This window comes from Poeciliopsis prolifica, unplaced genomic scaffold, assembly GCF_027474105.1.
Source record: "Poeciliopsis prolifica strain line A6 unplaced genomic scaffold, Auburn_PproV2 SCAFFOLD002, whole genome shotgun sequence".
In the NCBI taxonomy this organism is placed as follows: domain Eukaryota; kingdom Metazoa; phylum Chordata; class Actinopteri; order Cyprinodontiformes; family Poeciliidae; genus Poeciliopsis; species Poeciliopsis prolifica.
Genome location: NW_026562377.1, coordinates 192501 through 215598, shown reverse-complemented (window position 1 = coordinate 215598; position 23098 = coordinate 192501). Strand labels below are relative to the sequence as shown.

At 50.9% G+C, this 23098-nt stretch overlaps 4 protein-coding genes across 16 annotated transcripts in view; all 4 read left to right on the top strand.

Moving 5' to 3' along the window:
* Positions 1-111: 111 nt before the first annotated feature.
* palm1a (paralemmin 1a) lies at positions 112-7949 on the top strand. Of its 10 annotated transcripts, none has more exons than XM_055045258.1 (10): positions 112-191; positions 902-941; positions 1451-1531; positions 1666-1805; positions 1956-2019; positions 2130-2151; positions 2214-2282; positions 2380-2454; positions 4419-4550; positions 4808-5596. In XM_055045258.1, exons 2-10 carry the CDS (start codon positions 906-908, stop codon positions 5383-5385), a joined length of 1197 nt encoding a protein of 398 aa, XP_054901233.1. In that variant the 5' UTR covers positions 112-191; positions 902-905; the 3' UTR covers positions 5386-5596. The 10 variants fall into 10 exon arrangements, with proteins under 10 accessions (XP_054901233.1, XP_054901217.1, XP_054901241.1 ...); XM_055045242.1 differs by lacking the exon at positions 112-191 and adding an exon at positions 204-420; XM_055045266.1 differs by lacking the exon at positions 112-191 and adding an exon at positions 478-495.
* A 3360-nt stretch (positions 7950-11309) lies between these two features.
* On the top strand, positions 11310-17281 carry misp (mitotic spindle positioning). 2 transcript variants are annotated; one of them, XM_055047835.1, is made up of 5 exons: positions 11310-11385; positions 12594-14487; positions 15452-15660; positions 15739-15777; positions 16547-17281. In XM_055047835.1, exons 2-5 carry the CDS (start codon positions 12696-12698, stop codon positions 16634-16636), a joined length of 2130 nt encoding a protein of 709 aa, XP_054903810.1. In that variant the 5' UTR covers positions 11310-11385; positions 12594-12695; the 3' UTR covers positions 16637-17281. The 2 variants fall into 2 exon arrangements, with proteins under 2 accessions (XP_054903810.1, XP_054903818.1); XM_055047843.1 differs by lacking the exon at positions 15739-15777.
* A 344-nt stretch (positions 17282-17625) lies between these two features.
* Positions 17626-22385, top strand: med16 (mediator complex subunit 16). Of its 3 annotated transcripts, none has more exons than XM_055047807.1 (16): positions 17630-17961; positions 18421-18605; positions 18692-18799; positions 18953-19122; positions 19193-19474; positions 19554-19703; positions 19793-19898; positions 19965-20120; positions 20192-20400; positions 20480-20686; positions 20756-20966; positions 21035-21177; positions 21263-21455; positions 21670-21886; positions 21957-22040; positions 22121-22385. In XM_055047807.1, the coding sequence occupies exons 2-16, from the start codon at positions 18464-18466 to the stop codon at positions 22245-22247; spliced, it is 2505 nt and encodes an 834-aa protein (XP_054903782.1). In that variant the 5' UTR covers positions 17630-17961; positions 18421-18463; the 3' UTR covers positions 22248-22385. The 3 variants fall into 3 exon arrangements, with proteins under 3 accessions (XP_054903798.1, XP_054903782.1, XP_054903789.1); XM_055047814.1 differs by having other exon boundaries at positions 17631-17961; positions 21035-21168; XM_055047823.1 differs by lacking the exons at positions 21957-22040; positions 22121-22385 and having other exon boundaries at positions 17626-17961; positions 21263-21787.
* A 481-nt stretch (positions 22386-22866) lies between these two features.
* plppr3b (phospholipid phosphatase related 3b) overlaps positions 22867-23098 on the top strand; it is a 7965-nt gene continuing 7733 nt past the window's right edge. Inside the window, exon 1 of the mRNA XM_055047856.1 lies at positions 22867-23098. This exon is cut by the window's right edge and continues 288 nt beyond it. The gene's annotated coding sequence lies outside the window, so the exon portion shown is untranslated.

Sequence of the window (23098 nt, the reverse complement as noted above, 5' to 3'; positions counted from 1 at the left end):
CTCCAGGTTCTGGTTTTGGTTCTCTGAACTTCGGTCCCACAGTCAGAGCTGCTCCTTCAGGAAGGTGAACAGAACCTGGTGGAGGTTCTGGATCAAGATGATCTCCGGTTCTGGGTCCAGTCTGAAGCCACGCCTTCCCCCCTCCTTCTAGTGGGCGGGGCCTGCTTGTCTCCTCTGGTTCCGCTGCAGCGGTGAGTCAACCTTCATCTCTCCTCCTCTTCCTCCTCTTCGGTTTTTAAATAGTTTTATTTATTTCGCTTTAAATGCGCCTGTGCGTCTTTATGCGCATGCGCTGTGACGTCATTGTGCGGCACCGGACTCTGCTCTGCAGCAGAACCGATCCCGGTCCGGTCCGAGGCGGGTCGGAACCGACCGGAACTCCGGGCCAGGATCCGATCATGGATCAATGAGCTGCAGCTGGTATCAGTTATTGATCAGTTTACTGATATTAATGTGACGCATCAAGGTGGACGCTCGCAGGCAGCACTACTTCCGGTGAGGTTTTCAAAACAAAGGCGGAGGGGGGTGGAGCATCAAGGTCAGAGGTCAGCGCTGCCTGCAGGTGTTCCACAGGCCCAGCGGCTCTCTGAGGTCATCTCACCTGGAGGTCAAAGTTCGTGGTGAGGTTCTGATAACCTCCTGCAGCCTCAGACGGGTCAGATGAGGCTCTGAATTCCAGCAGAACCTTTCTGGTGATGGGACTCATATTTTGAAAGGGTCTTCCTGTTTCCTTGTGGGTTGGGGCGGAGCTTCCGGTCAGAACCAGAGCAGGCCCATTTGACCCACTGGCTGTGGTTCTGAACATCCAAGTGGGGAAGCTGCCGTAAGGACTCAGAACCTGGACCAGAACTTTGGATCGACCATCAGAACCGAGTGTGACCCGACTCTTTTTGTGTTTCAGCACCATGGAGGCTCATCAGAACCGTTTGCAGCAGCTGGCGGTAAGTTCTGAACAGAATCGTCCCAAAAGAACCAGAACCAGTCCATCCATCAATGAAACTGATTGATTAAAAATCAAACAGACTTCGATCAGAACCGATGTCAGAAGACCAAACGGGTCGGGTTCCTGCAGAGATGGAACCCGACCTGTTCTGTGTGGGTTCAGACCGGGTCAGAGGTCAGGCTCCTGGAAGGTTCTGTAGAACCGGACTGGTGTTAGCCGGGCTCTAAGGATTAACGGACAGGTTCCAGCATCGGTCGGGTCTGATCGATGCTGGTATTGATCCGGTTTGGATCCAGTCCAGGAAGATTCTGCATTCAAACCAGGTCAGCTTTATTCAGAATCACTCAGAGACAAACGCACTGGCAGGCGGCCAGCAGGAAACGCCACCTCAGCCCTTTCAAAATAACAGCCTCAGATACCTCTGACAGCAGGGCACTGACAAGTCATGAGAGGTTCTGGTTCTGGTTCACTGAGGCCGAACCAACTCAGTTTCCCATCATACCTCAGGAAAAAAGGAAGTGGCAGACGGAGATGGAGAACAAGCGGCGCCAGCTGGAGGACGAACGGAGAGCTTTGCAGCACCTGAAGGTTGGTTCTACTGGTACCCAGAGCAGGCCTCGATTAGCAGCAGACGGTACCGGCAGACGGTACCGGCAGACGGTACCAGCAACAGAGCAATTGTCTGTTGTCACCTGAAGGTGTCGCTGTGTCTTTCTCTTCAGTCGAAAGTTCTGAGGGAGCGCTGGCTCCTGCAAGGACCCGATGGACCGGACCAAAACCAGAACCAGGACCCGGAACAGGTCCGGAGTCAGCTGGAGGAGGATGAAGCCAGAACTAGAACCCTGGAAGAATCCATCAGGAGGTCTGATCTGGTTTCTCAGCGACTTTACTAGTCCTTCATTATACTACGTTAATTTGTGAGTTTATTGATTGGTTCGTTTATTTTCATTCATTTCTGTTTATTTCTGTTTATTTTTGTTTATTTCTGTTTATTTTTTATTTTTGTCTACAGTTTGGAGCAGGAAGTCTCAAAGCTGGAAACTGGACCTGTTTCTCAGACCATAACACACTCTGTTGTGAGTAAACACCCTCAGTCAATCTCACTGGGACGCTTTTATTGTGAAATGTCTCACTGTTTCCTGTATGATTATGGAGGTTTATTTCCTGTCTCTGTTTGTGCCTCCAGGTGAATCCAACACCTGATCCAGGTAACTACTTTTCTCTGTTTCTTATTGTGTTGCTTCTACATCTAACTCATGTCTCTGATCAGTTGTTGAGGTCAAAGGTCACAGCAGAATGGAGCTGGGCGGAGCTAAGCTGTCAGGTCAGGCGATCCAAGGTAGGAGCGGATACACCAATCAGGATACAGTAATCAGATTGCAGTACAGAGTGATGACATCACATTCTGTCTCTGTCTTTCCCGTTTGTCCCATGAGACCCTGCAGAGGTCAAAGTTCACAAAAGTCTTAAAGTCAGTAAATCAAGAGAAGACCGGGGTGAGATGAAGAAAGGTGAGTAAGATGTTCAGCATGTAATCTCCAGGTAAACTACACCTGAACAGGACAGCAGGTGATCTACAACCTCATAACATGTTAACTACAAGTTTATTACATGTCTATTACACATTTACAAAGCATCAACTACATGTTTATAACTTAACTACCAGTTAAGATGTTGCAGGTTTTACAATGGCAGCGCAACATATTAGCATGGCAGCACAACAGACTGTAGAGCTGCTCACTGCAGCTCTACAGTCTGTTAACTACATGTTTATAACATGGTAACAGGTTTACAATATGTTAAAGGCATTATAACTACAAAATTCGTGAAGAAATTTAACTGGGGCCTGCCAAAGTGTGCCCGTTGGTTCGGACCCAGCGTTCTGATGCTAAACTTTACCATCAATGCTAAGCTTGGCTAAATGGTGGTCAATAGCTTGTGGAGAGTCACAAGCATGTTTACCAACATGGACTTGCACCATTCAGTATGTTGAAATGGGTGTGTAAGCTAAAATGCTAATGTAAATGATGCCAGTAGCATGTGGGGTATTATTAGAATGTTGTCTTGCTACACTGAGTGTCCAAAACATTGCTACTAAGCAACAAAAATAGGTAAAAGCTTATTTTAGGGAAAAGGCTAATGTTAATGCTGATGGCCTAACCTGAGAGAAAAAGATAATGCAGGTTAATCTTATTGCACCGCCTATGGCAGTGCACTAACGTGACAGAACTATAGAGGCTTTTATTTTGAAATTTTCAGTAAGTTTCATATGAAATGGCAATACTGATCCCATGTGTAACACTGATTCAGTGAATTCAGTTATATAATGGCCAAAAAAGAAGTAGTTCTAAAGGCCATCTGCCATAGTAAAAACTACAGTGATGCGTTTTTGTAGTCCTAATCAGCTGCTCTGCCCTGCTGTGCTCCGTTGCTATGGCAATGGATCCTCTGCCAGCTGCAGCCAGTTTCACTAAAAAAAGCGGTCCGAACAACTCCTTCCCGTTCGGAAACCGTGATACGTAACGGAAAACCGTTTGAAGCGTATGAGAGGGTTATCTTTCGTCTCCGATAGTCCCGCTATTCATATCTGTACATCACTCACAGTAATAGCAATGAGATAAAAATGGTGTGCGCTGAGGTCTGAAATTTATCAGAAATACTTGGAAGTGATCCTGGCTGAGCGAGTGGAAATCCTGTCGCATCACTTCACTCTGAAGCACCTAGACAGAAAACTGTAAGCCCTAGCAATTTCAAAATTTAGAAACTTTGAAAACATTTTACCGGAGCAGGCATTTGTGTTGATGTCATGACCGAGTTTGATACCGATAGGGCGATATTTGTGGGTGTGGCGGCGATTTCAAAATTTATTTGGGGTAAAAAATGGCACTGCTTCCCACTCTAACGAAACGTCAGTTACACTCTTAAGTTTCGGCAGTTGGAAATTTCGCCATGGTAACTCTGATGGCACACTAATTGCCTCCTTGTTGGCATCGAGCCGCACGTTTTGATAGCAGTTCTGTGGGGGGGGCTCGCAGCGGTACGAGCCGCATTAACGGTGATGGAAGAAAAATAAAGACGTTCTATTAGGTCTAATAGTGACTCAATTACAGGGTTATTACTGTGTTGGGTTATGATAAACTACATGTTATCATGTAGTTATCATGTTTGTGATAACTATAGGCACATAACATGATAAACAGTATTATAAAATATTACCTGCAGCTCCATGCCAGCAGGTTTGTAGCCATAGCAACCATTAGCTTTCTGTTAATGTAATTCAATTCCAGTTTAGAAATACTTACCAGGTGATCCAGACTGCTGTTTGAGCAGGTCAGAGGTCAAGGTGGTGCTGACATCATGAGTACCTCTTTCCCACTGTTAACCATGTGCATCCTCTCTGACCACTTCCTGTCCTCCACTTCCTGTCCTCCACTTCCTGTCCTCCACTTCCTGTCCTCCACTTCCTGTCCTCCAGCCATGTACTCAGTGGAGATTAAAGTAGAGCGGGACAAAGTGACGGGGGAAACCAGAGTTCTTTCCACTAACACCAAACTTCCTGTTGACCTCTCCGATCAAGGGGTCAAAGTCTATGAAGATGAACAGAAAGGTGAGATTTAACAAAAAGCTGAGCGCGCTTTAGGAGAAGAGAGGAGGAGCCTGATGAAGAGGAAGATGGCTTCCTCTTCATCTAAAGTGATTGCTGGCATGACGAAGACGCAAGAGAAGCAACATTGTGTTCTGCCATTGAGGGCAGCGCTGCAATGGTGCATGGTGTGATGTCATCCAATGCTGCGTTGCTATTGGTCCTTCAGCAGCAGGTGTGTCCAGAGTCCCTTTAACGTCCCACCTTGTCCCTGTCCCCAGTGGTCCATGAGATGAACGGGGACGACGCTCACCTGCTCAGCTCCGTTGAGGTGGAGGAGCTCATCCACAAAGCTGGCGAGGCCTCGGTGATGTCACATTCCGTTACCACGGCAACCTCCCGGCCAACGGGAGAAGTCCGGAGGGAGTCGGACCTTCTGCCGGAACCGGAACCGGGGTCCACACGGACCCCCGGTCACGCCCCGTCCACCGCCGCAGCGATCACGGGGCTGGAGACGACGGCCGGCGGGGAGCCGGACGTGGCGGAGGCCAGCGCCGACAACCCGGTTACCATGGTGTTCATGGGATACCAGGATGTGGAGGACGAGGACGAGACCAGGAAGCTTCTGGGGCTGCAGGGCACGGTGAAGGCGGAGCTGGTGCTCATCAATGACGGAGATGGAAAGGTCGATCCACCTGCCTCTGCTGCCCCGCCCTCTGCTGCCCCGCCTTCTGCTGCCCCGCCCACACCAACCACAGCTCCAGAAACGGTAATGGCGAGCAACGGGGAGGCGGCGGTGGAGGGAAGGGCGGTAGCAGGGAAGAAGGAGCAGCCGTGTAAATGCTGCAGCATCATGTGACTGAGACTGAACTAACTCCGCCCACTCCACCTTTCCCTTTAACAACATGACATCACTTCCTGTTTTCTGCTGTCACTTCAACACACCTGCTGTTTCCTGCTGAGAATACTTAAGTATATTAGCATTAGCATGTTAGCATTTCACTCTCCAGGTGTGTTCACCTGTATGCCTGTCTGTTTTCTGAAAGGAAATAAAATGGAGTTAGTGTGAAGCAGTGTGTATATATGTGTGTGTGTGTATATATATATATAAAATTTCCTTCTCACCCACCGCGGGTGGTTCTTATCCTCTGAGCTCGGGTCCTCTACCAGAGGCCTCGGAGCTTGAGGGTCCTGCAGTATCTTGGCTGTTCCAAGGACTGCTGCACATTTCTGGACTGAGATGTCTGATGTTGTTCCTGGGATCTGTTGTAGCCACTGCTCCAGTTTGGGGGTTACTGCCCCGAGGGCCCCGATGACCACAGGCACCACTGTGGTCTTCACCTTCCAGGCCCTCTCCAGTTCTTCCCTGAGGCCCTGGTATTTCTCCAGTTTCTCCTTTTTCCTGATGTTGCAATCACTTGGTATTGCTACATCTACCACAACGGCTTTCCTCTGATGTTTATCCACTACGACAATGTCTGGTTGGTTTGCCATTACCATTTTGTCTGTCTGGATCTGGAAGACCCACAGGATCTTAGCTCTGGCGTTCTCCACCACCTTTGGGGGTGTTTCCCACTTTGATCTCGGGGTTTCCAGTCCATATTCTGCACAGATGTTTCTGTACACTATGCCTGCCACTTGGTTATGTCGCTCCATGTTCCCTGCCAGTATCTTGCACCCTGCTGTGATGTGGACTGTCTCAGGGGCCTCCTTGCACAACCTACACCTTGGGTCTTGTCTGGTGTGGTAGATCTGGGCCTCTATTGCTCTGGTGTTTAGGGCCTGTTCCTGGGCGGCCAGGATGAGGGCCTCTGTGCTGTCCTTGAGTCCAGCTTTTTCCAGCCATTGGTAGGATTTACTGATATCAGCCACTTGGGTTATTTGCTGGTGGTACATCCCATGTAGGGGTTTGTCCTCCCATGATGGTATCTCTGGCACCTCAACCTCCGTTCCCTGTTGTCTGAGACATTCACTGAGCACATTGTCTGTTGAGGCTTTGTCCCTGATGTATTTATGGATCTTAGTTGTTTCGTCCTGGACAGTGGTTCTCACACTCACTAGTCCTCTGCCTCCGTCCTTGCGGCTCATGTCCATATATATATACACACACACCTCAGGGAAGAACTGGAGAGGGCCTGGAAGGTGAAGACCACAGTGGTGCCTGTGGTCATCGGGGCCCTCGGGGCAGTAACCCCCAAACTGGAGCAGTGGCTACAACAGATCCCAGGAACAACATCAGACATCTCAGTCCAGAAATGTGCAGTCCTTGGCACAGCCAAGATACTGCAGGACCCTCAAGCTCCCAGGCCTCTGGTAGAGGATATATAGATCTATATCTATATAACCTCTGGTAGAGGACCATATATATAGATCTATATATATAGATATATATATCCTCTGGTAGAGGACCCGAGCTCAGAGGATAAGAACCACCCGCGGTGGGTGAGAAGGGAATTTTTTTTTATTTTATATATATATATATGTGTGTGTGTGTGTTGGGGTGGGTCTTGGTGGGTCTCAGATTGTTTCTCAGTTTCTGGGTTTCTTCTCTCTGATGGCCCGGTTCTGGCCGGGCCCTGATTCCGGACCTCACAGCAGAACCAGAAACAGAACCAGATAGTGTATTGGCTCAGTGATCGGACTCAGACTGACTCCATTAGAACCCATGGCTCCATGCAGACCGTCCGGCAGCGCCATCAGCAGCGCCATCAGCTCTTCCTGTTTTTCTTCTTCTGCAGAACCTGCAGGTGGCACCAGTGGCTGGGACCTTACTGTCGCCAGGAGGTCATCTGTCTGGATGAAGGTCTCCCTGCTGCATCCTCTTCACCTTCTTCTTCTCTTGGTGAAAGCCATTGATTTTTTTTTTCTCTGACCTCTGCTGTCTTTTCTGGATTCTTTCTTATGCTCTGAACTGTAAGTCATGGATCTTGTCGGTTGCTTTCTGAACATGATGGGTTCAATTGATTCTGATCAGACTGGTCAAAGAAGAGCCCGTTGTGGCCCCGCTGGGAACAGCTTGGATTCCTGGGGAAGCAAGTCCACCTTCCTGCCGCAAACAGGAAGGGGTGGGGCCAGGCCACATGGCAGACAAATGTCTTATTTGGAAATGAGTCCAGAAGTGAAGGGGGCGCTATTTCTTATCTTATCCAAAGTCTCCATTTATAATTTTCTCTTTAAATCTCTGATATATCTTAACTTTCAGGAAGGATTTTCACTCTCAGCATGTATTTGAACTCCTGTCTTTATTTACTTCAGTTCAGCTCATAGTTTCTAACAAATTTTGTATCTTTCTGTGTATTTCTAAATCTGCTCCCCAGTTGCTCTTTTCAGGTCTATTACTGCCTCTACTGGTGTGGGTTGGTAACACAACTGATATAATTACATCACTAAGTCAGAATAAAACAAAGTCTTTATTTATTATTAATTCTGGTATTACTGACACCATAGAATAAAAATTCTCTAATAACATAACATAATGTTTTCTATTTCTTAAGGATGTAGAGTTAATTGAATGACCTACACTTACTCTCACTGGCCGTTTTATTAGTTACACCTCTCCAACTTCTCATTAATAAAAATGTGGAATTAGCCACTCAGATGGTAGCATTTCAACGCATCTGAGCATGGCCAAGATGATCTGCTGCAGTTCAAACCAAGCATCACCAAATAACCACGTGTTACAACCGAGGTCTGCAGAAGAGCGTCTCTGAATGCACAACACGTCGAACCTTGAGGTGGATGAGCTACAGCAGCAGATGACTACACCAACTGTCAGCTAAGGAAACGGAGGCTACAATTCTCACAATTGTGACCAAAATTGGACAACAGAGGATTGGAAAAACCTTGCTTGGTTTGAATTTGTGCTGCAACATTCAGGGGGTCGGGTCACAATTTGGCATCAACAACATGAAAGCGTGGATCCATCCCGCCTGGTGTCAACCGTTCAGGCTGCTGCTGGCGGTGCAATGGTGTATTTTCCTATTCTAAATCTCACCTGTCATGCAGTTCAGCTGCTGCCACCTGCAGGCAGCTCCGTGTGTTACAGTTCAGATCCTGACTTTACAGTTTCTGATGATAAAAATCTGAGGAATCATGATATAAAATCCATAAGAATGGGAACGTCTGGACCCGCTGAGGATCCAGTTCAACATGTAAGGCTTGGTTTAGTGTGATATATCCCATTTGCTTTGGTTGACTAAAGCCATAGTTCACATGGCCCACACATTCTGCTGAAATAGGTCAGCAGGAAGTCCAAGTCCCATTGCCAGCTAGTCCAGTAAACATGGCGGTCCTGACAGGAAGTGAAGTCAGAACCAAGTCCCAACATGGATAGAAATACAAACTTGTGTGTGTTGACATAGAGGCAAGGTGGGGGAAGCGTAAACATTGTGTCTGTGTTTCTGTCGATCAGCAGAATTCCTGTCTAACTCCCCTGCTCAGCAACACACACACACACACACGCATAGACACACACACACACGCATAGACACACACACACGCATAGACACACACACACACGCATAGACACACACACACACACGCATAGACACACACACACACGCATAGACACACACACACACACGCATAGACACACACACACACGCATAGACACACACACACGCATAGACACACACACACACGCATAGACACACACACACACGCATAGACACACACACACACACACGCATAGACACACACACACACACACACGCATAGACACACACACACACACACACGCATAGACACACACACACACGCATAGACACACACACACACGCATAGACACACACACACACGCATAGACACACACACACACACGCATAGACACACACACACACACGCATAGACACACACACACACATTTTAATGATGCTCTGTCTGTGTGTCCGACGGCTGGGCTCGGTTCTGGTTCCGACAGTGACGAAACCGAAACCTTCATAAAGAACAGAACAACCTGAAGAAGGAGACCAGACATGAACCAGAACCAACCTGTCGTTGGCTCCTTCAGCTTCAGAACCAGAGCTGAACTCTGTGTTAAAACTCAAAAGCAACAGAAAGTTGCGGCGCATAAAAAACCCTCAGGGCTTCGTAAAATATGTTGCTGTTTGTGGCAACATATTTTACACAGAGACAAGATGTATAAAACAAACTTGATGTGAAAGTTTGCATGAAGTTTAGCAAGCTTTTTACCTGCTGTGAAAATGTGTGGCAGCCACTTTTAATACAGACAAAAACAAACTAAAGGCATCGAAACTCACCTAAATACACTGAAACCTGACTTCAGTTATTTAGTCCAAGAAGCATCGAACCCGATGGTTATCATAAATCTTTTATTCTTTAAACATAAAACTGAAACGATTTATCCTCAGACAATAAACTAACACAAAATAAAGAAAACAAAAGTAAAAATGTGAAAACCTCAGTCCAGTTTGTCTCATAAAGACGTAACGCATCGTCTGAATCGGGGAGGGCATCTCCAGGCCTGGAGGGTCTCCTGCAACTTTTAGATGCATCTTCACTTCAACACATCAGAGTCAAATAATGAGTCTGGAGAACCGAACTGCACCGAGGAAGTGATTCACTGATTTGATTCAAGAGTGTTGGACCAGAGAGACGTCCAAGAGTTGCAGGAGACCGGCCCTTGAGGACCGGGACTGCCCACCAGTGGTCTCAATGCATCTATGGCTCATTCATTCTCACTAAAGGGAAAACAGGGCTGATCAATAAGTTTGATTATTGAAGGTGATCAATAATCTCAGGTATAGCTGAGGATCTCTGGCTCTGATGGAGAACATGGAGCCATTGATCAGAGATCATATTGATCCGCTGATTTATTGGTGTTTAGATTGATCCAGACTGATCATCCTGGAGCTCTGAGCAGAATTTACAGAAGGTACCGATACATGTGCAACTTGTATACATAATTCCTCTGTTTAATAAACGTCCACATTCCCCACTCACCGTAAAGGACTCTGTGGACTCTTTCTGTCTTTCCCAGCAAGAACAGGCCAGGTCCAGTTGGAGCAGCAGAATGTTCCAGTACACTCCGCCGTGGAAGGTTCTGGCTCTCAGTCTGGACCCGGAGAACAAGGTGAGGCTGCCAACAACCTGGTGCAGTACTGCTTCCGGTCCAGCAGGGGGGAGCAGGGCTGCAGTACTGCTTCCGGTCCAGCAGGGGGGAGCAGGGCTGCAGTACTGCTTCCGGTCCAGCAGGGGGCTTGGTTCTCCTGGTTCTCCGTCTTCCTTGCTCAGTTCTTGATGTCTGAGGTTGAAAAAGAATCAGTGAGTTAAATTCATGATTTCCAGTAATTAATACCAAAATACAGCTGGTCCATTTCTCATGCCACCTTTAAGAGTTAGCAGGACAAAATGGCATCAAACAAAAGTTTTCCATTCCTTTTGTTAGCCTCTATCTGAGCTGCGCTCTAAAAAGGCCGTTCTCCAGTATGTCATGTCTTCTAACCCTCGCTTTGAGACTGTTTCCTAACATGTCATTTTCTTTAGATTTAGCTTTACTAAAACTAGCTAAAAGAGACAGAAGGAAAAACAGAATTATTTATTCTCAACACTGCCCTGCATGTTTTATCTGTTTCCCTGCTTCATGATGCCTGATTCAGCTGATTGCAGTTCAGCAAACAGCTGCAAACTGAAACCACCAGGCTGCAGTGAGCCTGGAGGACCAGGGCTGGGAAACACTGGACCCAGAAAGACCCACTGTCTCCATGGTGATGATCCAGAGTCCACCTGCTGATGGAGAGCAGGTGGGCGGGGCCAGTGAGTGGGCGGGGCCTCACAGCGACCTTCGTCCCCTCGGGCAGCTGCTCTTCAGAGCTGCGGCTGCTGCTGGACACTGATGGAGGTAAGAGAGATTCTGTTGTTCAGGTCAGAGGCTGACCAGATGTTTGGGTCATTAGGGGGCGGGGCTGTGGTTCGGCTCAGTCCAGAAATAACAAACACACAGATACAGACACAGAGGAACACACACACTGGTTCTGGCCCGGTTCTGGCCCGGTTCGGTTGCCCTGCAGCAGGCGGTTGCCTATCGGCCGCCAGCTGCGGGAGCGGCGTCTTATCAGCCGGTCGCAGGCGGAGCTGCCGCTCTGAATGTTCCTCCTGCGGTTCTTGTGGTCCGGGTTTTCACCATCTCATCAGACGGTTCTGATCCAGATTGATCCTCCCAACATGAACTGACCTTCTCCAGAACTCGGAACCATCCTGGACAACCAGCTGATTCCGAACCATTCGGACCCGAACCAGCTGTGACAGAAAGTCCAAAAAGTTCTGGATCAGAGATGAGGATCAGATCTGAAATCTGATCCTATTAATATGGACCCGACCAGAACCCTGCAGGAGGCAACGCATTATCAGTCCGACCCCAGACTAAAACCAGGACTGACACAAACTGAGACCAGTTCAAACCCAGGATGACACCAGTCCAGAACCAACTTTAATCCCAATCAAAACAATGAAAAATCTGACCAGTTTAAACCAGTATCAAGGCAGTTATATAAACAGAACCGGTCCAGAACCCTGTAGAATTCAGTATGAAACCAGTTTCAAACTGGATGAGTTGAACCAGTTTAGATGTCAGTGACCCAAATCAAGTTCTGATTTTAAACACACCTGGGCCAAACCCAGTACGGTCGGTTCTGTGGCCAACCACCAACAGAACCAGCATAAGATCCAGTTTAAGACTGCCTTACTGGGACTGCTGGAACCGGAAACCAGTGCAGATCCGCACAGTTTAAAAGCTCCTGTTAAGAACAGCTGCCGTCAACACTGGACCGGGTCCATCAGAACCGCTGGTCTCAGCAGGTTTATCTCTGGACCTGCAGGGCGGATCTGATAAGAGGCGGGTTGTTGCGTCAGGTGACCCGAGCCGCTCCTCTCTGTAAACTCATCTCTCATCAGTCAGACGTCTTTTCTCTGTGACTTCAGTTTCATTTCTCAGACTCTACAGGGACTACGAGTCCCACAATGCTTTGCAAACGCCCACAGGTCTCCATGAGTGTCGCTGATTAGTTTATTCCTCCTTGGCTTCAGAAATTGTCTTTACTGTTGTTTCAGAGTATCTCCACCGAAGACTGTTTGCCTGTTTGATCCCTACAAAGTTCTCAGAGATCCAGAGACGATTCTACCCCCTGTGGCTCCACAACGCCCCCTACAGACATGGACAGCTCCCCCAGGAAGTGGGTGCTGAAGCCTCTGTCCCCCCTGCTGCAGCCCTCAGACCTGAGAACCATTGTTGGGCCTGCTTTTGGCCTGGCGGACCGGGACTCTGGCTCCTTGGAGAACGACGGAAGCCGGAACGGCCTAGTCAATGTCCGGCATGTCACGGTGCAGGATGGGGACTCTAGCGGTGACGAGTGGCAGCCCAGCAGTCCCGGTAGCAGCTCTGGCTCTCAGAGTGGCTTCTACTCCTTTGTGGAGGATCCCAGGAGTCCGGAGGCGGAGCTGAACGAAGCCTGGATGGTGTCACCACAGCGCCAGGCTCAATTGGTCGTCCTGAAGAAAGAGAAAGGATTCAAACTACAGACCTACAGCAGCAACAAGAAGCCAGAGAGTCTGTTCTCAGAGAGCAATGGAGACAATCAGTATATGGTGGATTCCAACAACGGGATGAAAATGATAGATGAGGATGAGGAGAAGCAGCTTCGTAAGATGATCATCCACAGCCAGGCTCCAAGGAGGAGCCAACCAGAACCACAGAACCAAGCGGAGGTTCTGGACACCATCTTGTCCACAGATAGACTGCTGGAGGGGTTCAGTTTGAGCTTCAGTCCTATTCTCTCCAGACCAGAATCTCCTCAAACCACTGCGCCAGGGGCCGTGGTGAAGGAGCAGATCAACTTTGGTGCAGCCCGACAGAAGTTTCTACAGATAGAGCAAGACCAACTGGCACACATGCTCAGTCCCATCCGGTCCCCCAAAATCCCACTGGCCGTGACTCCAGAATTGGATTCTAATGTTTATATGTCAAGGAAGGTGAAGGTCTATGGTGCCGTGGAGACAGGCGATAACACGACTCCAGTTAGAGCAGCAGGCGGAGACGAAATGGATCTTCAGAGGAGAGAGACGGTGCTCCGATCCGATGCCAGTCTGAGTAGAGAGAGTAGCGTCTTTGAAGACTCTGGCCATGAGGAACTGTCAGTCGAAGTGGCTGGAGGCCACGGCAGTGATGTCGGCCTGCTTGATCAACGCAGGAAATCCAAGATGTTCCCTGAAACCCCCATTGAGAGGGAGATCCGATTAACTCTGGAACGTGAGGCAGAGCTACGGAAGTCTCGAGGCCTGAAGCACAGCAGTGGTCAAGCGGAGATGATCAGAATTGAAACCAGACGTTCACTGCTGTCTCTGACACCTGACCGAACCTTTGAGAAGAATCCACTGAGCTTCATCATCCACAGAAAATCCCAAAGGAAAAGCCAAAGGGAGGAGAGCCCCCAGCAACAAGAGATCCAGGAACCAGACAACGGAGCTGCTCCTCCACAGCTGGGGTACAAGAGAGAAGAGGCTAACCTACATTCAGGAGACAAGCCTGAGTCCGATTCTGGAACAGATGAAGTGTTCCTCTCTCCATGCTGTCCTCACCGACATCCTGATGAGTCCTGGTTCTCCCAGACGAACCCAACCACCTCCGTATTCACACCAAGGGACTCTGAGGGGCGAAAACAAACGGCTTCCTCCCCTCCTGCTTCTCTCACACCAACAACCCTGCATGATCTCGAGCTCCCTCAGAGCTGGAGGAAGAACCTGGAGTCCACAGGCCTGCAGTCCAGAGGGCAAGGAGCTCCAGACTTCATTGAGAAGGAGATTGAAGAAGCTCTAAAAAGAGAACAGGAGCTGAGAGAGCTGAGGGAGTCCATGAAGGAAACCAGCCGACCCGTCTTCTCTCCGGCTCCTCTGGCGGAGCAGGCATCCAGGACGGCTGTGAGGCAGTTCTACCCGCCACTGAAAACAGGTACCAGGTTCCTGTCCTGAGTTTAATGGCATCAGCTTTTTAGTTTCTGTTTTAATGAGAAATAGAAATATTTACAGTCAGGCGTGATGTTGGACCTATTGTCACTAAGATGAATTAAACCCCAGGCGGTTTTGGAAAAGGACGCCGATATTTACTGCAGTTTCTGCCTGTCCTGTCAAACTCTCTCTGACACCAAGCTGTTCCTTCCCGATCCGGCTTGTCCCACACAACCATGTAGAGGAAACGGGTCGGTGCGGTAAGACAGCAGGAGGTATTGTTCACTCTGCCCCCCCTGCACCTGCCTGGCTGTGCAGTCAGCTGATGTGGCTGGGATTAGGACAGAGGTGGGTTGACATCAGCTCCCTTCACCGGATCAGGGTTCTGCTGTGAGCATCCCGGTGTCAGTTAGTGGAGGAACATTAACTCTGTGTTCAGATAAAAGAACCGTCTGGGATCAACATTCTCGCTGCTGGTTCCTTTGGGCTGCTGCTAAGGTCTGTCATTTCTAAAGAACACTGAGTCATGATTAGCTTCATCATTTTTCAAGCTTTTAATACTGGGTTGGTGTTTCCCAGGAGGTCCAGACTAAGCCAGAACCGGGCCTGCTCCAGGTCGGACTCACTGCCGACACAATGAGTAACCTAATGAGGCCAGAGTCCAGCAGACAGAGTCAATTAGTAACAGTTTCTGACTCAGAGTCCAGCCTCTACAGCTAAGCTTCAAGGAGAACAAGGCTGTCCTTCCTGGGGTGGCCTGTGGGGGGCAGTGTCTCCTAGCATAGAGTGTTGGAGATGCATTCAGGTCAACAGAAGGTCAACAAGAGGCAATAGAACTCCTCTAGAACCAGAACATAGAGGTCCTATTTGGTCACAGACACTTTGTGGTTGATGTCTCAGGTATCCCTCAGGGTTGTGTGTTAGCATGCCTGCTCATGTACACATTGTGCTTCCTTCCTGTGTCTCAGAGAAACCTGCCAGTCCGTCCTCGTCCTCTCCTCATCTCGACGTCCTGCTGCCCTCTGCCTCCCTCTTCACCGCTAAGCCCTGGGCCTCCTCGGCGCCCCCGGCCTCTTCCTCCCCACTTGCGGTCCGGACGGTTCCTCGAGGTTTGACGGAGACGCTGCTGCAGGACTTTGAGGACCACCGAGCCAAGCTGAAGCTGGAAGAGAGCGCTGTGAGTCTCCTGCTCTTATTTTGGTTGTCTCAGCCTGCGAGGTGGGACTTCCTGTCTGAAGATGTTTGTGTCTTTCAGTACGCAGGAATCCAGCTGGTTGATGACATCAACAATGAGGTAAGCACCGAAGACCCTGAAATGGTGCAGGATAGAAACCAGTTACACCAGTTACAGAACCAACCCCAGCTAGAACACAAGATAATCAACAGAGTCAAAGTCTCTACAGAACCTATGGCCCGATCCATGACTGAGCAGTACTTTTACCTTGAAGGGAATCTGTGAGCTTTATTTTGAAAAGCTATTTGAGAGTTTCTGTAGAACCCAGAATGTTTAGTCCTCATTGTTTAAGAGGTTCTGATCTGATGGTTTTGTTTACTGGGTCTATGGAGGCAGCCATCATGCACAGAAGTTGAGTCATTGATTGCTGATTAAACGTCTCTTCAGCAACATTCTGAAGGTTTCTGCATTAATTTTGTAGATCCGGATCAAACAGAACCGTCAGTCGGTCCAGTTCTCTGGACTGACTGGTCCTACAGCCGAGGGAGACGTGGAGATGAACCTGAGGTCATAAAGGGAGTTTAAATCCAAAAGGTTCTGAACCATCAGCACTCTAAGCTTTCTGTAACCCAGTTAGACTTTGAATGATGGTTCTGCTGGCCCAGCGAACGCTGGCCCACTTGGTTCTCAACTTATAGGCTGAAGACGTGACGCGTGTTTAGCAAGGGGCTAGTTAGCATGTCTAGATTTCTGGATCAACCTGCGGATCTTCAGGAGTTTGAGTTATTTGGACCCTGTCACTAAAGACTCTTATTTTGAAAGACTTCACTGACTGGTTCCATGTACATCTATTCCATCACCATGATGTCCCCTCTGTCTCTTGTCTCAGGTGGTGGAGTCCACTCGAGTCGTTCGTCATAAGAACCAGAGAGCGATGCTGTGGGAGGCTGGACAGTTCGCCAACCAGGACCACAAGTGAGACCACCAGGACCAGATGCAGGACCAGATTTGGTTCCAGAACCAAGTGTGGACCAATCCTAAGCAGGGTCATGGGTCAGCAGCATCAACTGATGGACCCTTATAGACAAGATGTTCTCTCATCTGATCCAATCAGCTGCTGAGTCGACGTCCAGTGGAGACAACTGGTTGCTTTCAGTTTAACCTCAGAGAGTGAAGCAGGAGTTTGATTTTGACACTTTTAATTTGACAAAACTAAACAGGAAGTCACTAACTGTTCATGATTGAAATTGATACAGCAAAATAAATGAAACCCTAAAATTCGTTGATTGTTGGAGTTCTGCTGTTTGTCTGGATGGGTTTTGGAGTTGAGAACGACCCACTTTGCAGAGAGCAGAACTTCTTCCACGCTGAGGTCAGAGCCTGCTGTGACATTCTGACCCAAGCCATGTTAAGAAGCTCAGGTTTCTCCACCAGACCAGAAGCAACCACATTTGGAGATGATGCCAAGAACCCTCCAGTCCTTCCCAAGCAGCTGGGTGCGCTCTGATTGGCCGATGGAGAACCTGTTTACTGACAGGCATTCTGCTAAAGTAATGTTGAAAAAAAAGGGATTTTAATCTCTAAGTTTTTTCTTTCATGAAATAAAGAATAAGTACATCTACAATACTGACTGGTGGTTTCTTTGTTTTTAGATCGCAGAGTTTTAATTATTAACATATTTGACATTTCAGATGTGATTTTGTGGTTTTTGATAGATTTTGCCTGTTTGGTCAGCAGAATGAAAACATGTACATTAATATTAAAGTGTTTAAATATTGTTCTGCTCAAATATCTCCTAGAAGTTTAAATAAAAAACACCGGCAGGTGGCGGTGGTAAACATGAGCGCTTTAAAGGTTTTCTGAAAGAGCCTGTCAGAACGCACTGAGGGTAAAATGCCCTCCCAATGTCTCTGGGTCCTCCGTGTATTGCGGGCTGCCCGCGGCGCCTTTTCAGAAATCCGCAGACAGGTTTAACAGACCGTAATGAAGATTATCTATAGAGAATTTTAATTTAACGCCAAAAAGAACACGGAACACTGTTCACGTAAAACTTGTTAACGAGATGCTTGAATAATTCAGTTTTACATTCAGGCAGCTGTTTGTACAGCCTTCGTGGGATCGGGGGTGGGACCGAGTCTGGCTGTTTTACTGCACTGTCTTTAGCTCCATTATTTGAAAAGACGCAAGTTCGACTAAACCCGGTCCGGTTCGGCCTTGTAATTCATATCAAAGTTTTACTCTACGGTTTTGTTCTTTTCTGAGACTGAAAAAGTTTCTTTATTTTCTCGCCACTTAATCAGTCAGGTAAGCTAAAAACAGCTAGTGGATGCTAGCATCTGCTGAAAAACTGAATTAAACTGGTTAACCAGCGAACTTCAAACATCTCCAGCTTCTGGACCTGGTTCCGTCTGAGGACGGGTCCAATTCGGCTGCAATTTATTTCAAAAGGCTGTTCTTATAAAGAATGAGTATAGATTTATGCTAACATCCAATCAAACCAACGGATCCAACCTAGCTTAAATGAGCAGCTTTTAAGGGGAATTCTGAATTGATCAGAACCGAGCCTATTAAACAGGATAATATGATTTAAATCTGAAAATGTATTTAGTATCTTTCCTAGTTTCCAAAAGCGATGGGACCCCTGCTGATAAATGCTACTGGGCCATCCCAGTTCACACCAGAACTGAATGTTTGACCTTCGAGGATCAGAACCAGTAAACGGACCTGAACACAAAGCCTCACCAGATGTTTGTTTTCTCTCAGGTGAGGCGCCCACCTGTCCTGGTTCTTCTTCAGTGGTTCAGAGATGGAGCTGGCGTATGTGTGCGACTGGGAGAAGCGTCCAAAGAACACCCACTGTCCGTCCATCCCACTGGTGAGCTCCTGGTCCTGCAGGAACCTGGTGGCCTTCACCACCGACCTAAAGAACGATGATGACGACACCAAAGGTAGGCAGGGACCAGAGACCTGGGAAAACCCACTTTGACCTGATCAGAACCCACTCTGACCCAATCAGAACCCGTTCATCTTCCAGATGTTAGTCACATGATCCACATCATCGACACAGAGCATCCATGGGATGTGTTCTCCATCAACTCTGGCCACAGTGAAGTCATTTCCTGTCTGGAGTGGGACCAATCAGGTGAGCTTCACCCAAGTCTTCTGTTGTCCAAATTCTGTAACTCTTGGACGTTCTGACCCAGTTCTGCAGGGTTTTAATTGCAGGCTTCTGATGTTTCCTGGTTCTCTATTGTGTCTCGCTGTGTTTTATCCTGGTCCCGACCCGGTTCTGAAGGCTCCCGCCTGCTGTCGGCGGACGGCGACGGCAGGATCCAGTGCTGGTCGATGTCAGAGCACCTGGTGAACAGCTGGGAGAGCGCCCTGAGCAGCTCGGTGGACGGAGACCCCATCGTGGCGCTGAGCTGGCTGCACAACGGCGTCAAGCTGGCGCTGCATGTAGAGATGGTAAGGTCACTTCTCAGAGGCCGCAGGCTGCGTGGAGCGCCGCCGGGCCTTACCTGTCCTCTCGCCGCAGTCTGGCTCCACCAACTTTGGAGAAAAGTTCTCGCGGGTCAAGTTCTCACCGTCGCTGACGCTGTTTGGCGGGAAGCCGATGGAAGGCTGGCTGGCGGTGACGGTGAGCGGCCTGGTGACGGTTTCGCTGCTGAAGCCGGGCGGCGCTCTGCTGACGGCCAGCGAGAGCCTGTGCCGACTGCGGGGCCGCGTGGCGCTGGCGGACATCGCCTTCACCGGTGGCGGGAACATCGTGGTGGCGGCGACCGACGGCAGCAGCTCCTCGCCGGTCCAATTCTACAAGGTGAGGGCCGAAGGCAATGCTGTTGCTACGGTAACATGATGCGCAGGCGAGGCACACGTTAACCAGGCGGCGTGCGCAGGTGGTGGTGAGCGTGGTGAGCGAGAAGTGCCGCATCGACACGGAGCTGCTGCCGTCGCTCTTCCTGCGCTGCACCACCGACCCGTTGCGGAGGGACAAATATCCGGCCGTCACGCACCTCAAGTTCCTAACCCGGGAGAACTCTGAGCAGGTGAGCGCCGTCGGGCCGGGTCGGGGCCGGCCGGGTCGGGGCCGGCCGGGTCGGAACGGGCCCCTCTCTGACGGCTCCTCCGGTCGCAGGTGCTGCTGTGCGCGTCCAATCAGGGCGGCAGCATTGTGGAGTGCTGGTCCCTCAGGAAGGAGGGACTTCCGGTCAACAACATCTTCCAGCACCGCTCTCCAGTCGGTAAGACCCACCTCTCCGACCCTGACCCCTGACGGCCCGACCCCTGACCTCCCAACTTCTGCGCAGTGGGTGAGAAGCAGCCTACCATCTTGAAGTGGCGCATCCTGACGACCACCGGTGACCTGGAGCGCGTCTCTGCTGTGGCGCTGCCCAAGCTGCCCATCTCCATCTCCAACACCGACCTGAAGGTGGCGTCGGACACAAAGTTCTGCCCCGGCTTGGGTGAGGAAGCTGCGGACCCCGGACCCGACCCGGGCCCGGCCTTCTGTGACTCGGTTTGGTTCTGGGTGCAGGTCTGGCCCTGGCATTCCACGATGGCAGCATCCAGATCCTGCACCGCCTGTCCCTCCACACCATGGGCGTGTTCTACGGCTCCGCTCAGCGGCCCGGGGACGACGCTGCCATCAAGCGTCCACGTACCGCCGGCCCCGCCCTCCACTTCAAGGCGCTGCAGTTCTCTTGGACCTCGCTGGCGCTGGCCGGGGTGGACGGCCACGGCAAGGTGAGGCCCGTCTCCGTCTGTTGCCACATGGGGCTGAATCTCTGCAGAGGAAACCTTTTGTCCTGGTGTCTGTCCTCAGCTCCACATGCTGCGCGTGTCGCCCTCTATGGGCCAGGTGCTGGACATGAACACCACACTGCGTCACCTGTTGTTCCTGTTGGAGTACTGCATGGTGACGGGCTACGACTGGTGGGACGTGCTGCTGCACGTGCAGCCCAGCATGGTGCACAACCTGGTGGAGAAGCTGCATGAGGAGTACATGCGGCAGAACCAGGCGCTGCAGCAGGTGAGGGCCGCCGCCGCAGCTGCCGCCGCAGCGGTGCACCCTTTCTCCACTGATCTCTGATCGCTGCAGGTTCTGGCCACGCGGATCGTAGCTGTCAAGGCGTCTCTCTGCAAACTCTCCACGGCGACGGCGGCGCGGGCGTGCGACTTCCACGCCAAGTTGCTGCTCATCGCCATCAGCTCCACCCTGAAGTCCCTGCTACGTCCGCACGTCCTCAACACGCCGGACAAGAGTCCGGGCGACCGGCTGACCGAGATCTGCACCAAGAACACCGACACAGGTAAGCGCCGGGCGACCCGCCGCCAGGCCAGGAGAGCGGCGTCTGACCTGAGCGCCGTGTGTCCTCAGACATCGATAAGGTGATGATCAACCTGAAGACAGAGGAGTTCGTCCTGGACGGGCCCCCCCTGCAGTCCCTGCAGCAGCTCATCCAATGGGTGGGGGACTTCGTCCTCTACCTGCTGGCCAACCTTCCCAACCAGGTGAGCCAGGTGGGTGACCTCACGGCGGCTTAGCCTGCAGCCGCCTCATCCGGCCAAGGCGAGAGCCGTTGACCCCTGACCCGTCCTCCCGCAGGGCTCGGCGGTTCGGCCCGGGTTCGGCTTCATGAGAGACGGGGCGTCGCTGGGAATGCTGCGGGAGATGCTGGTGATGATCCGGATCTGGGGGCTGCTGAAGCCCGGCTGCCTGCCCACCTTCACCGCCATGTCAGACAACCAGGACAGCATGCAGCTGCTGTTCCGGCTGCTCACCAAGCTGTGGCTGTGCTGTAAGGCGCCACGCCGCAACACACACCGAGCTCGCTGGCGCAGGATGTCACTCTGATATGTATGACTGTAACATGGAGGGCAGGTGATGCGTTCAGGGTGTGGGGGAAAGCAGAACTTCAGTGGTGTTATGAGTGGCATTACGTAAATTGGATGTTAGGGTTTAATTAATGGGCTCCTTACACTAAGACCCCACTCCTGTCCCCTAATTGGCAGCGCGGGACGACGGCCCCCCCCAGGAACCCGACGAGAGCCTGATAGATGAGTGCTGCCTGCTGCCCAGTCAGCTGCTGGTTCCCAGTATGGACTGGCTCCCAGTGAACGACGGCATCATCGTGAAGCTGCAAGGGAAGCTGCCGCTGCGGCTGCAGTTTGGGAAAGCCTCGTCGCTGCAAGGTGTGGGAGGCGCCGCCCCCCTGGATGTGTTCACCAGGTAAACCTCACCTGGCCCGATGCAGCGCAGGGCTCTGGCTGCAGGTGACCTCACCTGTGTTTGTGTTTAGGAGTCCTGGAGCTCAGAAGATGGACAACCTGCGCTGCATTCACATGGGTGTCAGCCCCACTGAGGAGAGCAAGGCCTGCACCAGGTGAGCCCACAGGAAGTGATGTCATTGCAGTATCCGATCACTCGGAGCCCCCGTAAAATGTGACACACCGCCCTCTACAGGTGTGGCTGCGTGACGATGCTTCGCTCCCCCAACAAGACGAACGCCATGAAGCAGTGGGAGCAGCGCTGGATCAAGAACTGCCTGTGTGGAGGTCTGTGGAGGAGGATGCCGCCCACCTTCACCTGAACGCACCAGGCTAGGCGTGGCCAGGTCGCCATGGAGATGATGTCTGCAGGAAGCTGCTTCCTGTTTGCTGCAATGAGGCCGCAGCGCCCCCTGTGTTCTGTAAATAAAACCTGTTTTCTAATAAAAGCCTCAAACTTCCTCAGCTCCGTCGCCTCAGTGGAGGTTAGGAACACGGCAGCACGCACGCCAGCGGCGAGCTAGCACGCACGCCAGCGGCGAGCTAGCACGCACGCCAGCGGCGAGCTAGCACGCACGCCAGCGGCGAGCTAGCACGCACGCCAGCGGCGAGCTAGCACGCACGCCAGCGGCGAGCTAGCACGCACGCCAGCGGCGAGCTAGCACGCACGCCAGCGGAGCTAGCACGCACGCCAGCGGCGAGCTAGCACGCACGCCAGCGGCGAGCTAGCACGCACGCCAGCGGCGAGCTAGCACGCACGCCAGCGGCGAGCTAGCACGCACGCCAGCGGCGGCGAATGGGGTTAGCCACCTAGGTGGGGTTAGCTGTCTGGTGACAGGTACCCCACGGAGGAACGAGGTCAGCCAAACTGGGGTCAGCAACATAGTTGACCACCTAGCAACCACTTTTCCATCACCTGGCAACAGGGTCAACTCCTCCCACAGGTCAGCTGGTTCTGGTCCAGATGAGGCATCAGACTGGTGTTTCATAGACTGCCAAAGCTCAACCCAGGCAACAGGTGGGGTTGGGGGAAACCTGGACCACCATCTTGGAACCACAGATGGAATCAACACAGATCTGTTGAGAGCACCAACAGAACCGGGCCAGTCCACACAGAACTCCACTGGGGGTTTGAGGCAGAACCTCCAGAACCGTCACGTTCTGCTGTTCAGCT